Source organism: Podarcis melisellensis (assembly GCF_964234715.1).
Source record: "Podarcis melisellensis genome assembly, chromosome: 2".
Taxonomy (NCBI): Eukaryota; Metazoa; Chordata; class Lepidosauria; order Squamata; family Lacertidae; genus Podarcis; species Podarcis melisellensis.
The window spans coordinates 89,811,887-89,829,390 of record NC_138529.1 but is presented as its reverse complement, the minus strand read 5'-3'; the positions used below and the strand labels follow the sequence as shown (position 1 = coordinate 89,829,390).

The following is a 17,504-nucleotide window of genomic DNA, read 5'->3' as shown; positions in this document are numbered from 1 at the left end:
TCCGCCTGTTTTCAAGCTTTTATAAACCACGTTCTGGGACCTTTGCTCTACAAGAACTGTGTGTCCTTTTTAGACGACGTGTTGGTGTATTCGGAAGATGAGGAACAGCATGTGAGGGACGTTCGAGAAGTGTTGGGCAGGCTGCAAGCCAACCAGCTGTGGGTGAAACTGGAGAAGTGCCAGTTTCATACCAAGGAGGTGGAATTCCTGGGGTACCGCTTGTCAGACAAGGGATTGGCCATGGATCCAGGCAAGGTTCAAGCGGTACTGGAATGGAAGACACCGAAGACCAAGAAGGACGTGCAAAGATTCTTGGGGTTTGGGAACTTTTATCGGAAGTTCATCAAGAACTTTGCCCACTTGACGGCGCCCATCACCGACTGCCTCAGCAGCAAGAAGAAATTTGTTTGGACGGTGGAGGCGGATCGAGCCTTTGAAGAACTGAAAAGGGCTTTCGCCTCGGAAGAACAACTTCTGCATGTGGATTTACAAAAACCCATGAGAGTGGAAACAGATGCATCCGACCGGGCTATAGGGGCGGTCCTTCTTCAACCGGGGAGGAGTGCGTCGGAGTGGAGACCGTGTGCATTCTTCTCGCGGAAACTGAATAAGTCCGAGAGGAATTACACGGTGTATGACAGGGAACTACTTGCCATTCACGAAGCATTCCGGAGGTGGAGACATTTATTAATTGGGGCACAACACAAGGTGCAAGTGTGCACCGACCACAAAAATTTAGAGTATTGGAGAACAGCTCGAGTGCTCAACCAACGACAAGTGAGATGGGCACAGGAATTCTCCAAATTTAACTTTGAGATTTGTTATGTGCCAGGCCCAGAAAACGTCAGGGCGGATGCGCTCTCACGCAAACCAGAATATTGGGAAGGGGAGGAGGTGATCGAAGAGAGACATGTCATCCCGGAGGACCGCTGGGTGTGTGGGGCGGCGCTGGTGGGGCAACGGGAACTGGTGGAGGAAACGGAAAATGATGAATATGCCCAGGATAAGCTCAGAGGTCTCAGGGGGGAGGGCGAGAGCCCCGGAGGTTTTGAGGAAAGAAATGGGGCATTGTATTACAAAGGGGCACTGTATATACCCGAAGGTGAATTGAGGGGGAGAGTACTCAAGCAGTTGCATGATAGCCCCACGGCGGGACATTTTGGGCAACACAAAACCATGTGGTTGGTTACCAGGGAATTTTGGTGGCCTAAGGTGAGGGAAGATGTAAGGGAGTATGTAAGAGGGTGTGACCAATGTCAGCGAGCCAAAGGGGAAAGAAGGGCGCCGGCAGGGTTATTAGAACCTTTACCCACACCAGAAAGGCCTTGGGAAGCGATATCAATAGATTTTATGACGGATCTGCCAAGGTCCAAGGGGAAAACAGCCATCATGGTAGTAGTAGACCTGTTAACTAAGATGTGCCATTTTGTAGCATGCTCACATGCAGTCACAGCGGAAGAAACGGCGAAGTTGTTTGTGGAACATATCTTTAGGTTGCACGGGGCTCCCTCGAGGGTGATCTCAGATCGAGGCAAACAATTTACTTCCAGGTTCTGGAGGAAGCTCATGAGCTTGCTACACGTGGAAGTTAATTTTTCAACTGCCCGGCACCCAGAAACCAACGGGCAGGCGGAAAGGGCAAATGGCATTCTTCAACAATATCTTAGGTGTTATGTCAATGACAGAGAGAACGATTGGGTCGAAAAGTTGGCGTTGGCAGAATTTGCCTACAATAATGCGGAGAATGTGTCCACAGGGATGAGTCCCTTTTTGGCTAATTACGGGTGTCACCCCAGGGCATTTCCAGGGGAAGGAGGGGAGAGATGGAGCGTTCCAGCGGCTGAACATTTTGTAGAAGAGATGGAAGCCATCCATCAGCAGCTCCAGCTCAACTTAGAAAGGGCCAAGGCACAATATAAGAAGCAGGCAGACAAGAACAGAAGGGAAGGTGAAACCATAAGGGTGGGGGATCAAGTGTGGTTGTCAACCCAAGGGTTGCCGTTCAAAGGGGGTTGTAAGAAACTGAGGCCCAGAAGATTGGGACCCTTTGAGGTGATTCAGCAGGTCAACCCGGTAGCTTTCAAACTCCGATTACCCAACCACATGAAATTGCACCCAGTGTTCCACAGGTCGTTACTGTCACCATACAGGGGGGGACGTGAAGGGGAGCACGTCAGGGGACCAGCCTTGGAAGAGAGGGAACGCCGCAACCATGTAGCGGAAATCCTCGATTCCAGGTGGAAGGGTAATCAGGTGGAGTATTTGGTGGCGTGGGAAGGGGAACCGGAGTCAGAAAACACCTGGGTAAGTGCAGAGGAAGTCAATGACGAGGTTTTAACAGAAACGTTCCACCAAAGGTTCCCGAGGAAACCTCAGCCTATAGCAAGGTTTAGGAGGGAGTATTTCGGCACCACCGATGAGGAAGAGGAAATGGAAGGGTTCGCGGAGTCGGAGTTGGAAGATGGAGTGGACTCTGATGACGAAGAGTACCTAGAGAGTAGGAACAGCAACAAGTGGAAGGAAGTGTTCGCGACGTCGGAAGATGAGGGAGGTTCTTTCAGGGGTTTTACCTCCTCACCGCCAGTAGGAGAGGAGACGGGAGGGGGTGAAGGGGGCCCTGGAGGGGAGGTGGATGTCAGGGAACTGACATCTAAAGCGCCGCAGGTGCAAAGGCTCCCTGAGGTTGAGAGAGCAGTAGCAGCGGAAGAGGGAACCAGTAGAGGGCGAGCAAGAACTCCAAGGGAAAGTGAGTCGGAGGGATGGCTCAGAGACGCTTCAAGCGAAACCAGTGGGGAGGTCTCAGGACCTCCTATAGGGACACCCACACCTCGACGGAAACTGTCACGCCGAGAGGCCAGACGACGTGTTTCCGTTAAGGAGCTTTTATGTTGGAAACGTTTCCGAAAGCAGCCACTTTCGGATTCTACTAGTGATTGACGCAGCCATGCTGGAGGGGCTCCGTCACAGGCAGAGGTTTGAAAACCTGATCAAACTCTGAGGGACTTGCATTTTACGCACAAGCAGCTCATCGTCCCATCACACCTTGCTTTGTATTCTTTAGTCTCAAAAGAGCAGGCAACTTGAAGGGAGAATAATACAGTGGTACCTCAGGTTAAGTACTTAATTCGTTCCGGAGGTCCGTACTTAACCTGAAACTGTTCTTAACCTGAAGCACCACTTTAGCTAATGGGGCCTCCTGCTGCCACCGTGCCGCCGGAGCACGATTTCTGTTCTCATCCTGAAGCAAAGTTCTTAACCTGAAGCACTATTTCTGGTTTAGCGGAGTGTGTAACCTGAAGTGTATGTAACCTGAAGCATATGTAACCTGAGGTACCACTGTATATACTGGGCTTTGCCTAAGTAATCTTTTGCAGTTGAGTTTTATGTGTGTGTTGGGGTTGAATTAAACACAGCCCATGGTATCTGAACCTACTCCAGCATTGTTGCTCAGCCGTGGTCTGCAGTAATCATCTGCAGCGCAGTAAACCTTACCTTGAAAAAATATTCCCCAGATTCTTCAGGCTCAGACACATCCCAGAGTAGTCTTTCAAGTTTAATACTTAGAAATTATGCAATTTGATGCTAGTATAGCTTCCCATGATGTGCATACGTTGTTCAGGTTCTTCCAGATACTATCCTGTCACACCAAGGAGTTGAGAGTACTGTTTTTCTGGTAGATAACCCGCTTGAAAAAGATGAGACATTCTGTCCAACTTGACTAATAGTTTCTTAATGTGATTGCAGGCAAATTGTTTTTGGGAGTGGCATGCTTAACTTGCAGGTAGTGCTAGGAAGCTTGAGAACTCTTCCCATGCTACCTTCATAAATCTGGAGGCCCTTTGGGGTCATTGTATGTGATTCAGCGTATGCTGACTTATTCCTTCCTTCCTCCCTCCCCTCTGTTGGTGATGCTCATGGCCTCTCATGTGATCTTTGTTCACTGACTGTCTCAACTGCAAACTTGTTCCTTCTGAAAAGGATGTTAGAAAGAAGCATGAAATCTTGGTTAGAGCTCTCCTACATATTTAATTTTCTCTGGCACTTCAACCATGATTCTTGCATCAGTTGGAAAACATGTAGGCACATGCTTAGCACAGCTAATTAATCTGCCTGAGAGATCCTCTGCCGGCCCCCTACTAATGACTGTGCTCTTTCCTCTCTTCAGTCAGGTCAGTTCAGTGAGGATATGATTCCTACAGTGGGCTTCAACATGCGGAAAGTTACCAAGGGTAATGTTACAATAAAGGTATGTTTTTCTAGCTTATGAAGGCAAATACATTGTCCTGCTAACCACTTCTCAGATGAAAGGAGACCAGTTCAAGCTTGGGGGGGGGCATAAAACCTTTCCATTTCTACCACCCATTCATTCCCTGACTGCTTCTCGTACCCATCATCCTATTAATATTGTCTGCTGGGCTCAAAATTTGTAATAGAGGGTCACGGTGTGCAACACTTGATGCTGTTTCGAGCTTGAAGGTTATTTACACTGTTTTATATGAATCCTAGCTTCCTATAGTTGGCTGTAAGTAATTGATAACTTTTAAAAGGCTACCGACACAACTGTGCCATAGGGCACAAAGCTTGGTTGACGCCCCCCGCCCCAGATGCTGCTATCATTATTACATTATAAAGCAGGGATGCAGCACTTGCAGCCCTCCAGATATTGTGTAGGGCTCTCAGCTCCCATCAGCCTCAGCCACTATGGCCAGTGGTGGTCAGCAACATACAGAGGGCCATAGGTTCCCCATATCTAGTATTGAAGGATAGCTCTTTTTGGAGGGGATTTTATGCATTTTAGGGTAGTTAGAGGAAATCAGGCAATGGGTTCCTGCAACTTGAGGGATTAAGTGTGCAGTCTTACTTTGTGTTTAACAGGACCTGGCTGCCCTGACATGCAATTATTGGGAAAGTGTTAATGGGAAAATGCACAACCCCCATCAATCCAGTTGTTCCTTAAGGTGGGGCCTGCAAGATGCATGCTTAAGGGTTCACGGGCAGGTGGGACAGCTTTTCAGCATATCAGTGGACATTTTCGTGGAAAGCAGAGTGGCAAGGTTTGGAGCTCTGCTGTACCTCTTTCAAACTGCCCACAAAGAGAAAGAGCATTGAAACCGGCGGCTGCTGTTCATGCTGCATAGGAGGAGTGTTGATTGCATATGCAGGTAACCCCCTATTTGCGTGGGGGTTGCGTTCCTGGTTGTCCCATGCGTTGATAGAGCCAGCATAAGCCCACCCCCTTCTGCCTCCAGGTCCAAAACAAACCTGCGTCGGTGGTTGCGCATCACTTGAACACACTCAAAAAGGTCGCTGCCTGTATCAGGTTTTGTCACTGTAACTGTGATTAGGGATTAGTCCTCTATTTGTGTTACTTGGGTCATTCGTTCTACAGATGTAAGCATCTCCCATAACAAATTTCATGTTGCAGTAAAAACAATATTAGTGGAAAACCTGCTTGTTGCTCCTCCTGGCTGACAAAATGCTTTCAGTTTTTTGGTCCACATAGCTTCCTTTATGACTTGTATAACATTGAGTTTAGTCGTTGCAATTTTGTATTCAGCCTCCAGACATAATTCTCCATTTTGTCTCTTAAAAAAGATCTGGGATATAGGAGGACAGCCACGATTCCGAAGTATGTGGGAACGCTACTGCAGAGGAGTAAATGCTATTGTGTAAGTATATACATCTTGTGATTACTTGGTTGTGGCTGCATTTGTTGTGTTGTACCTACCGGTAGTTCTTCAGGTGTGTTACTCTACTGCTAAGTTCTACTCTTTAACTGTTTAGCTATGTGCTTGCAAACTGTGCAAGCTTGGGTTTTCTTCCATTTGAACTCTGTTAAATTTCACTGTCTAAGGAAATGCATTAACTGCTTGGTAGCATTGCTATTATTATGTATTACAATTAGTTGAAAGTGCTTTTCAGAGCACTACAAAAGTATGTCATTTTAAAAAAAAGACTGTGTTGTATAGGTACACAGTACTTCTACAAAAACCTGGGATCCTATACCCTAAAAATGGTGGATGCTGTTAAAAATGAAGTTTCTCAATACCATGGCTTGTCAATGAAAGCTTGACAATTAGTTTATATGAGAACCAGTGTGGTGTAGTGGTTAAGAGCGGTAGACTCGTAATCTGGGGAACCGGGTTCGCGTCTCCGCTCCTCTACATGCAGCTGCTGGCTGACCTTGGGCTAATCACACTTCTGTGAAGTCTCTCAGCCCCACTCACCTCACAGAGTGTTTGTTGTGGGGGAGGAAGGGGAAGGAGGATGTTAGCCGCTTTGAGACTCCTTTGGGTAGTGATAAAGTGGGATATCAAAACCAAACTCTTCTTCTTCTTCTATTTATTGTAAGCAATTGAACAAAAACCTTTTAACCGGACTTCCAAGGCAACATCCAATGCATAAAAGTAAAACATTGAAACCACAATTTATATAAAAAAGGGAAAAACATGTTCTTAACATACAGTGCAGAGGAGAATGTCTAGTCGAGTGAATGCTCTGATCCCAAAAGAGTTATCAGTCTCTCTAGCAAATAAGACTTGCATATCTACTTCCTGTGAATCCACTTGATTGTTCTTTAATCCCTCACAGGGATTCCCAGCATGATACCAGCAAACTGCAAACATTAGATCATACTCTAACACAATCTAGTTCACACTGCAGCACAGAGTCTCTAATCTACCTAGTTGTCTACTGCAGCAGCTACTGCTAAGGTTAATATCTATGGCTTTACCAGGTTGCGTATGTCTTCAGCACTGACCCGTTACCGGTGAGCTATTTTATAACCTCTAGCAATTTTGCTAGAGTTACTTTGGCTTAGATAGGATTGCCTTGCACAAATGTTTTATAGTGTATAAACCCGGTGGTCACTTACTGAACTCCTTTAACAGGTATATGGTGGATGCTGCGGATCGTGAAAAAATAGAAGCCTCTAGAAATGAGCTGCACAATCTATTAGACAAACCACAGCTACAAGGAATCCCTGTAAGTTGTAAACATCTGGTCCGTCGTCCCATACAAACTTTTAAGGTTTTAACTTGTTTTGAAAGGAATTCTACCTTGTGCACAAATCAGTCAAACTCCACTTGTGTTCAGCTTCTGCAGCTCCATCTGTTCCATGTTCTTAAGCATGCTTTTGACCTTCTACTGAATCAGACCATTGGTCCATCTAGCTCCTGGTTATCTATAATGACCGACAGTGGCTCTCCAGAGTTTAGGCAGGAGTCTCTCCCAGCCCTTTCTGGGAGCTCCATCCCTCTTGTATTAATCCTTATCTGGAAGTTTCCATAGAACTAATACACTACAGCAATGTAGCCAAAACATGAAGACTATTCAAATGTTTCCCAGAGTGGAAGCTGTTAATGTGAAAAGTTTTAAAAATAACTTGTTAAGAGGGTTGGTTTTGACAATCTGTGTTCAAAACGTTTTAGTTAGCGAACACTGCTAATTGAAGAAGCCCACTATATACCTAAACTTAGCAAATCTGACTAGGGTGCTATGGAAGCGAGCCCTCTGGTTTTGCTTCTTGCTTGGTGTGCTCACATCTTGCTCCTTTACTGCCTCTGCATGCAGTTTCTGTGCTGCATCTGATGGGACAACTAGTGGCGCCAGAGTGTGGGGTCCCTTTGAAGTCTCTTCATAGGTTTGGTTTGAATTCAAAATACGTCTACAAATAGATAAACAAAGCCTGAGCTTGTTGAGGCTCACAAAGTAGAGGTTCCCCAGCCCTTCTTTAGGTTAACCTGAAACTTTAGTTCTTTCACACTACCGATTTATTCCCTCTATGTTCTGGTTTATACGAAATTGGGCAAGTAAGTGTCTTGTTTTAAACAGAATGTAAGCTGCCTTCACAAGAAGATGGGGTACAAATAAATACAATACCTTCTCTTTTCAGGTTCTAGTACTTGGAAACAAAAGAGACCTTCCCAATGCTTTGGATGAGAAGCAACTTATTGAAAAAATGTAAGTGACTAAGCAATTATATGATAAGATGCTCTGTGCTGACTTGCTGTGTCCAAAATTAAACTAGGTATGGTAAGAGGGGTGTTGTCTACTCTAAGAGACTAGTTTCATATTGTAATGTGATTCTTAGGAATAGTGGTAAGATGACTTTCCAGTGGGTTACCTTAGAAATATTCCTGTTAATTACAATTAGGGATTATCACCAATGTGTTCCTGTGCTGCTTCTCTTCCAGGAACCTGGCTGCTATTCAAGACAGAGAAATCTGCTGCTACTCCATTTCCTGCAAAGAAAAGGACAATATAGGTAATTAAAATGCATAGGTGCTAACTTCCACTGGGTGCACAAATTGGATTCATAAAGGCTGTTCTTGCAAAACTGCATGCATCCTTTCAGACATTTAGCAGTTCATGCCAACACATATACTAGCATTTGTTATAAATTCAGAACTGTGAAATTAACTGACTGTGAGGCTAGATAGACCAAACATATGGTTTCATAAAAGTGAAACTGGCAGGCCACACTTCTGAGCTAAAATATGGGAACTCGGAGTTTAATCTCTATAAGGTGTCTTTCCTTGAATACCCCGACAATGTGCTGCAAATGCTTCTGTCTTTTCTTCTGCTCAGAGCAGTGGAATTGGTCTATGGCAGTACCTGGGTAATTGGAAAACTACATATAAAGACATGGAAAAAACAGACTGATCACAAACAGTTCACTTAAAATGTGAATAAGGCTGAGATCTGTTAAGCAATATAGTCTAGTAAAGCCAGCTTGCTTTGGATAGATTTGGACCAACTCCATACCAAAGCCTGCTTCTCTTGAAGCTTCAGGTCCATTTCAGAGGGTGGTTCTTGGTTTCAGTTTGTAAGTCCTGTTTGATACATTTTTGAACCACTTGCAGGCTATCTCTCCGTAAAAGGGTGGCGGGGGAGAGTGATGTGGCTTTGTGACTGATGACTTCCATTCAGGGAATGGCTTTTCCGGGTCTCTCCACCCCCTCTTCTTTTGGAAGGGACACTGAAGCAACCGGACTTCTAGCTGTTCAGTATTCTTAACTAAGTGTTGATGCTCCTAAGAGTCAACTTGCCATCACTAAAGGATTTGGAGTTGACAATTGGCATTTTGTGTGACCTAATACTCTGCTTATTACATATGCCATCCTTTAGATTCTAGTTTTTAAAATTAACTCTTGATTTTGTTTGTGTCTCCCATGTGTTACTAGGCTAGTAGCTTTCTGTCCCTCCTGCAAACTATATGGTCCTAATCAGGACTAGGAAAGTTCATTTTTTAAAGGAACTAATTCTAGTTCATGTTCATCACTTTACAAAACTCTGTGTCCGTTCAAGTTCATCCAAACTATCCTTGGCATTTTTTCCAACATTCAGAATGCTACAAGCTGGTGTGCTGAAGTATAAAAGTTATTTAAGAAGAAAACATCAAAATATGCACACACTGACAGCAATGTGACTAGCTTTCCCCAACAATTATGATCTTCAAGCTTAAAGGCCCAAAGAAAGAGTCAAGAAGCACGTGTAAGAAAAGGAACTTGAAGATGAACTAGAATCAGTTCAAAGCTGCACTTCCAAAAAAATTAATTCACATTCAGCCTGGTGATTATGGGAGCAACTTTCAGGTGTAGTTCAGAGATTTTTGAACTAATTCAGTGGACTTCATTAAACCAAACTAGTTCATTCCAAGCACTGGCCCTTGTAGAATTTCATTTAGTTTGTTGTTTATAGGTCTATAACTGACTGAATATATAGCATAGACTGTGGCTACAATGTTCTTCATGATTGTGTGACTTAACAGGTGTGTGTATGTACACAGCATTTATATAGCTAAACTTATTGCTGTGCAGAGCATAGTGTACATGCTCATTTTTTAAGTATCCACCTCTGTCCTAATTAGGTTTCCCTTTCTTAATGTGACTTTGGTGCCAAATGTTGCCTGCCTGCCTATTATTTAGCACTTTTTGAAAGAACAGGTAGTAATAGTTTGCCCCGAAACCTATCCAAAAAACTTTTGCCAAGATGCCTGGGTCCTGGAGCTTGGCAGCCCTATGAGGTATTTCTGTAAATGGATCATTAATGGAGCACCTGCCTGCTATTTTCCTATGGCCTCCCCACACCCAAATCTGAAAAAGGAAATTATTACTTACATGTAGACCCTAGTCTAACCCTTTTGAATATATATATATATATATGTATATGTTTAGATAAGTGTAATCTCCTTTTTAGATTGGATGTTCAACTGCAAGAAGTAGAATATCTAAGATAAATGACAACTGTTTCTTTTTCTTCTAGATATCACACTTCAGTGGCTTATTCAGCATTCAAAGTCCAGAAGAAGCTGAAATATCACCGATAACACCCCCAGTTGGCCATAGTCTGATTTGTCTGCTCCTTCCATGATGAAATGTTATTCAGGATAGTCCTCCTGTATCCAAGGAATTGCCTTTTTTCACAGTTCATGCCTCCATGTGCACTGCTGAAGACTTATATTCCTACTTCTGTCATAAAAATTGGCTAGAGTTGTCATGAGTCGTGCAAATGTTTTTTCTTAGTTCATCTAAGCAGTGGCAGTGGGTGCTTCTCCCCTCTCAAAGGCTATCATTAAATCAGTGTGTTTCTGCTCTGGTCTTCCTGAGCCAGGTTTTTATATTTGATTGTCAACAAATTTATTTAATTCTTATATTTAGTGGCTCGTTGAAGATGCTGACACAGGGCAGCACAAGGATTCTAGCACCACTTTATTGTGCTTATAAAGCTTTTCAAACACTGTTTAAATGGGATACTAACTTTTTTCTCTCCGATGCATGTGATATGTATTGTAAAATGGTTTGCAATGGAAAGTGCCAGGCACTAGCTATTAAATCACTAAATTACTTTGAGTTTCTCAAAACTTCCTTCATTCTAATGAATGAAATGTCCAATTGTCAACTTTTGTATCTGTGCAGGTCATTGCTAATGACTTTATATGCTGAAATTCTTAAGGGGAATAGAGTACTTTTGAAATAGAGCTTTCAAGTGTTTAAACACACAAGCAAGTCAAACAAACCTGGGAACCTCGGATGAGACGGAACAATCACACCTTGTTCCTCGAAATGCTTTGGAAAGTCTGCATGGCACCCTAATGGTGTCAGACTCCCAGCACAAAATAATCGTATCGTTATCTGGCTTGTCCTCTTAATGGAATAATTGAGCACAGTTGCACTTGGTGCTAGGAAATGCCTAGGCTATTGTGACAACTCTAGATTTGCCTGCTTTCTCGGTGTGTAATCATGTGTAAAAGTCCACAGGCTAAGAAATGTTGAATGGTGTCTTGAAGCACAAGAGAATCAATGAACTGATCCTGTATCTTGGCTAGCTTCTACACAGCATAGAGGTGTATGAATCAAACTGTAACACTACTTTTGTAGCTTTACCTTCTTGGCAATGTCAATATTTAAAGGGACAGACTTGTTAAGGCTGGTTTTCTTCATACAATGTCGATGTAGCCCACTGTATGCATACAAATATATGGTACACCTGCTTGTGTTGCCCCAATTGTTTCGTTTGTTTTTTTTAAAGCAGCACCTGCATGTACTTGGATGTTGCACTTTTCAGAGTCCATGTTAACACAGGTTTGGTACATTTAAGGGCACGTTCATAATATGTCTTTCAAGGACAAAATGGTTTCTCAAAGGACAGATATTTCATACTGGAACCCCCCAAGTACTGCGATCAGCCATGGTATAGTATGCCTTTGCTAATCTGCATGTATGGCAAAACTCTTCTCGTCTTCTACTGGCATTCCTGTGTTACTTACTTTCAAAGGCTCTATGCCAAAAGGCCACAGGCCATGCCTTTACAGTATCACATGGAGTTTGTAAAAGACTCCACAGTGCTATCCGGTGGTCTGGGGGAAAAGTAACATGGGATCATACATTAGCCGCAATAGCCAAATATGTGTGCGTTACAGGCAGAATGTATGAAGACTCATTAAAAAGTTACAGCAGCTTTGCAACAGCAATTGGACCAAGTTGACTTAACACACAAATGTGCCCCACAACAGCCAGTTTTGCTTTATACTGCCATGGCCTTACTGTTCCCATACAAACTTGCTGCACTGTTGCACAGACACAGCTATTGCTTCCATTAGCAAATTGAGCTTTTTTGCATTTTTAACTTCATATATGCTTCTATAAATCCTGTATTGTTGGTGCTGTAGAGACGAGGTCAATCACTTGCTATTGTAGTTGACTACAGACTGCTACACTTAACTAGAGAAACTCTGCTTGTGCCTAAAAATAAGGAAGCTGAACTAGAATGTGTCAACTTTTCTTCCTTCTTCTGAGAATCAAATTACTGTTAAAGAAACTGGCCTGTTGCTGAATTCAGTGTGGGTTCTTTTTTTGTGCATACTTCACAGCTTTCAGCATTTCGACATCAAAAACCACTATCAACTTTTTAATCTGTGCATTAATCTCGGCATGTGAAGAACTTATACATTTACCAAACTTTGTAAATATGTGAATTTTTTTATTTAGGTGGATGGCATTTTGTTTTACTGCTGTTTAGCTTTAACCAATAAACTTATGTTTTCAGGGTTATGCTGGCATGTATGTAATTGGACCTTAAAAGTGTCAATGTGACCGAAATAGAGCTGGAGTAAGCCTGTATTCTTACTCGGGCATTAGAGATTCTCACTGTTCCTGTGCTTATGGAAACTTGCATATGTTCCAAGTCCTTGAGGCTGTGGTCGACTGCATTCTCCACAGTGAGTGAAGCCTCAAAACCTAGTGTGTGAAATATCCAATCCAGCCTCATGCAGGTGTCCTTCCTGTTCATAATGTAGAAGTTTGTATTCCTGTACCATTTCCCTAATACACCCCCTTTTTCTTTTTACAAAATGTACTTTACCTAGCTATGCCTTGGGACATGGGTGGCGCTGTGGGTTAAACCACAGAGCCTAGGGCTTGCCAATCGGAAGGTCAACGGTTCGAATCTCCGCGACAGGGTGAGCTCCCATTGCTTGGTCCCTGCTCCTGCCAACAGTTTGAAAGCACATCAAAGTGCAAGTAGATAAATAGGTACTGCTCTGGCGGGAAGGTAAATGGCGTTTCCGTGCGCTGCTCTGGTTCGCCAGAAGTGGCTTAGTCATGCTGGACACATAACCCGGAAGTTGTACGCCAGCTCCCTTGGCCAATAAAGCAAGATGAGCGCCGCAACCCCAGAGTCGGTCACGACTGGACCTAATGGTCAAGGATCCCTTTTACCATTAGCTATGCCTTAAAACTGTGTTCAGGAACCTGTGGACCTACAGTGCTTCTTGGATGAAAACTGCCATAATTCCTAGACCCATTGGCCATGCTGTTTGGAACAGGCAGCAAATGGGGTCCACAACCCTTGCTTAATATAGATTAGAACACAGCTGGCCTAGGAAAAATGCAGAGATGCCCACACCACAGTATCTTCAGTATGTGCTTTGCTTCTAATTAGGCTAAAGAACAATTATTCCTGGTGATGTTTTATTCAGGTATACCTGAACTTTTGGGTGGGGGAAAAGGTACAAATACCTTTGCTGCCTGGGCTATGGAGCTAAATGTTCCTCAAGGGCATGGGAAAAGATGAAACTTTCTGGGATCTTGGATGAGGCAAGCACAACAGAAAAGATGACTGCATGATGGGAGACAATGAGTTGTTAAAGGTTAATATCCCTGCTAAAATTCTGCAACCACTGCAAGAATTGGATTATTGGTGGTATGATTATTAGCAGTAAAGTTGCTAATTCTCTTTCAGTGGCAGGTCCAAGGGCGGGTTGCCACAATTGAAAATTAAAAACACTTGCAAATTGGTTACTAAAAACACACACCTCTGGTGCAAAGGCCAGAGTTAAAAGGTGCATCTTCAGCGTTTGTTGAAAGTTGTAAAATTACACTGGGCAAAGAGTGATAAAGTTCCTAGCTCAATGTGAGAACTGTTTTGAAGTACAGTGGTACCTCAGGTTAAGTACTTAATTCGTTCCTGAAACTGTTCTTAACCTGAAGCACCACTTTAGCTAATAGGGCCTCCTGCTGCTGCCGTGCTGCCGGAGCACGATTTCTGTTCTCATCCTGAAGCAAAGTACTTAACCCGAGGTAATATTTCTGGGTTAGCGGAGTCTGTAACCTGAAGCATATGTAACCTGAGGTACCACTGTAATGAGGAAATTGTAGTCCCAAACATCTGGAGGGCCGGTGTTTGCCTATGCCTGCAGTAGTGTGTTTGAAATAGCAATGAAGGTGGAACAACAGGCCCTGTGTGGCGTGTAGCAGCTTGCGGAAGCACAGGTCTTTAAGCATTGTATAAGGGATGGGGAACCTGTCTGGGCCCCTTCAAATGTCTGGACTAGAATCCCCACCCCACCCCTGAGCATGGGCTATGCTAACTGGGGCCCAACAAGATTCCAACATAGGTTCCTTATGCCTCTACTATGCTGATGGCTGTCAAATTGATTCTGCGCAGTGAGGGTGTGGTGGAGAAAAAGATACAGGGCCAATAAAGGGGGAAAGTGGCATGTGATGCGTTATGACTCCCCCCCTTTTTTTTTAGCTCTCACAAGATAATTAAATTAGGGATGGTAGATGGAGAGGCAGTAAAACCGTCTTCCTGACTGGCATTTCAAGAAACCACAAACTGCTTTTGGAATGATTGCGTCTAGTGCTTGTAAACAAACACATTTTTATCTGTCTGTATCCCCCCCTGCCCAACTTCCCTAAATCTCCATGGTTTTTGGTTTTTTTAAAGGCCAATTAAGCTGCATATACCCTTTACCTTAAGCTACATATAAATGTGAAAACTGGCTTCAAATTGTGAGAAAAGAGAAAATCGAGTCATTTGTGGAACAATGATGGTTTATATATGAATTTTGGCAGCAGCAGATGCTGGCATTTCTCCGCCAATCTGCTTAGCCTTTTGTAAACATAAGATTTCACGCCTATTTAGATGCCTTCTTGTTATGTACTGAGTTGAGACTCTGAGTATATTTCACTTATGCAATATCCTTTAGAAGGATTATTGAAAGAAAACTAGCACATAGAGAATGACTCCTGTTGTAGCCTTCCAACTTCCTTGCTTCAGAAAAAAAACAAACTGCTTCATCAAAAAAAAAAAACCTCTTCTGAAATTTAAATTAAACAATTACTGCTATAATAGCTGAAGTCTAAAAATATTGCGTGCTATGGTCCATGGGGTCATGAAGAGTCGGACATGACTAAATGACTAAACAACAAAAAATATTAAAAACAAGGATCCATAGCTAAGCTGCAGCTGGTGTAGAATTCAGCAACCAGATTGTTGACCAGGGCAGGGCTGTCAATACATAACAGAAATTCTGGCATGACTGCACTGGCTACCAACTAGCTTCGGGACTCAAAAGTGTTCCAAATTTCCAAATTTGCTTTGGTGTTTCTAGTGGGTGGATCGGTTGTCACTGCTACTCTCCTTTCCATCTCTGCTACTTCTTGAATGCTTCAATTTCTTCTTCAGCTGCGCTTGTAGATACATCTGGTGTGCTCCTGAATGGAATAATTGCCCCCCTTTGATCCTTGAGATTTGCACAAAATAAAAATAAAAACTGCACAAGCAATCTACATTAAAATTTTCTTTTAACTGTGCTGCGAATTTATAGTTGCTTTAAGGGTGTAAGGGTGAGTCAGGGGCTTTAAGATAATTAGATATAAAAGGTTTAGATTCCTCAGATTTGTACAAAACCAGAACAGCAAACAAGCAAATTTACAACTGCCTCGCTCTGGTTTTGCACATTTTGGAGGCAGAGATTTTTATTTTTTTTAAATAAGTTCTGCTTGCAGCATCTGGCATAACAGAATCAACAAGGTTGAAGGCTGGGACAGGCAAAAAGAGAAGCCTACTGGCATGCTGGTCTGAGGTTGCTCTCATATACAAAATCAAATATGTGTTGGGTGTGAACTACTCTGGTCTAATTAATAGTGAAAGAATGCTCAAATGCAGACAAGCCCTATGTTGCAAGAAAATGGTTTGATCCATCAGTGTGATTTATGTTCCACCATAGTATGCTTCATTTTCAATACGTTCAAACAGTGAGAGAGACAAAGAGAATCCTTGTAAGGTTGGTGCCTGCTGCTCAATGACTCATAACCCCCACAGTGTAGGTAATAGCACATTAACCTTTAGAAAGCAACTCAGGGAAGGATAGGGTAGAGCTAAATGGCAAACGGGCTGTGTAAAACCTTATATTATTTGTGCATTTCCTGTAGCTTTTGCTTGCTATGGGTGAACACTAAAGTTGAAAAGTGATCCTATAGGTAGGGCTTAGACCTAAGTCTTATACTTCGGAAATTTGTTTTACAATGAAGGGTATGTTTATTGATCAGTTGCGATATTACCCACTACGACTGTAATCTAACCCCACTTACCATGGTACGTACTTCTGAGTAGACATGGTTAGGATCACAGCCATAGTCAAATTTTGTATCTGATATATCTACAGAGAAGGGTGCTTTTGTCCATGTAGAAGCAGTTTGAAATCTTATCCATGTGGTTAAAAAAAATGGTTTGGTACCTTAAAAGACTTTAAAAATGTGATGGTTTGTAAGCTTTCATGGTCAGATTCTGCTTTGTCTGATACATGAAATGCGTCACCTAATTACAAAGTGAAATGGTATTGCTGTGGTGAGTTACTGCTACACACAAGTGGAGTAGTGGGTATCTCACAAAAGGAGGTCTCCCGAAAGCAAAATAAAACACTGAACTTAAAAATCCTTTTTGAAAAGTTTAAGCAAACCTTTCTTGCATCCTCACAGCATCCCTTGGCACATCTTACCTTACGGAGCCTCTTTTTTGCTGCTCTACACAGATGGTTGCATTTGTTCAGCGCTTGCATTGCTGCTTACACTAGATTCTGTCACATTATTTCCTCCATGCGGACGCAAAATTGCAGGGTTTACTCTGGAATTGCCACACTTGGTTCCCTCTCTTTACAAGCATTTAAATGACATAAGCAGTAACCTGATTCAGTCACTGCTCCCGCCCCCAGGGGTGTAGGGCGAAGATAAAAGCTCATGTTCCACAGGTGTAGGTAGCCTTAGCGGTACTTTCCTGTCTTTTTAAGGAGGAATGGTTTCGATGTGTGCAGTGACCTAGTAGTCACGCGAGACTATCAACATGCATCTATACTTGGCAGCCTTTACCATTTTATTAGCGTCTTAATTTTTAAAATCTATCTTGTACTTTGTGCTAAGAAATCCTTTCATTTCCATTTTAACTTTTTTTGCAGTAGTACCACTCTTACGAAAGCGTTTCAACACAATTTTGAAAATTGATTTAAAAACCCTCCACGTGCTAATTTTGCTCCCAACCACTTTTTTTGGTCTTATCTTTTAAAAAGCTATTGAAGTTGTATAGTAGAGTCCACATATTTTCAAACAATTTTTAAATAAAAAAATCAGGTTTTATAGAGATTTTTAAATGGTGCGACCTGCCCCCTACCAAACCAGCAAAAAGCTGTGTCACACCTTCTCTCGAAAAGGGACGCAGGTGCC

The 17,504-nt window shown here is 42.9% G+C and overlaps 1 protein-coding gene across 1 annotated transcript in view; it reads left to right on the top strand.

Moving 5' to 3' along the window:
* Positions 1 to 12,554, top strand: part of ARL8B (ARF like GTPase 8B) — a 34,620-nt gene extending 22,066 nt beyond the window's left edge. The window contains exons 2-7 of the mRNA XM_081903279.1: positions 4,166 to 4,246; positions 5,596 to 5,669; positions 6,891 to 6,984; positions 7,895 to 7,962; positions 8,196 to 8,266; positions 10,267 to 12,554. Coding sequence (XP_081759405.1) covers positions 4,166 to 4,246; positions 5,596 to 5,669; positions 6,891 to 6,984; positions 7,895 to 7,962; positions 8,196 to 8,266; positions 10,267 to 10,316 — 438 coding nt within the window. The 3' untranslated portion in view covers positions 10,317 to 12,554. The remainder of the gene's footprint in view (positions 1 to 4,165; positions 4,247 to 5,595; positions 5,670 to 6,890; positions 6,985 to 7,894; positions 7,963 to 8,195; positions 8,267 to 10,266) is intronic.
* The last annotated feature ends 4,950 nt before the right edge of the window (positions 12,555 to 17,504 follow it).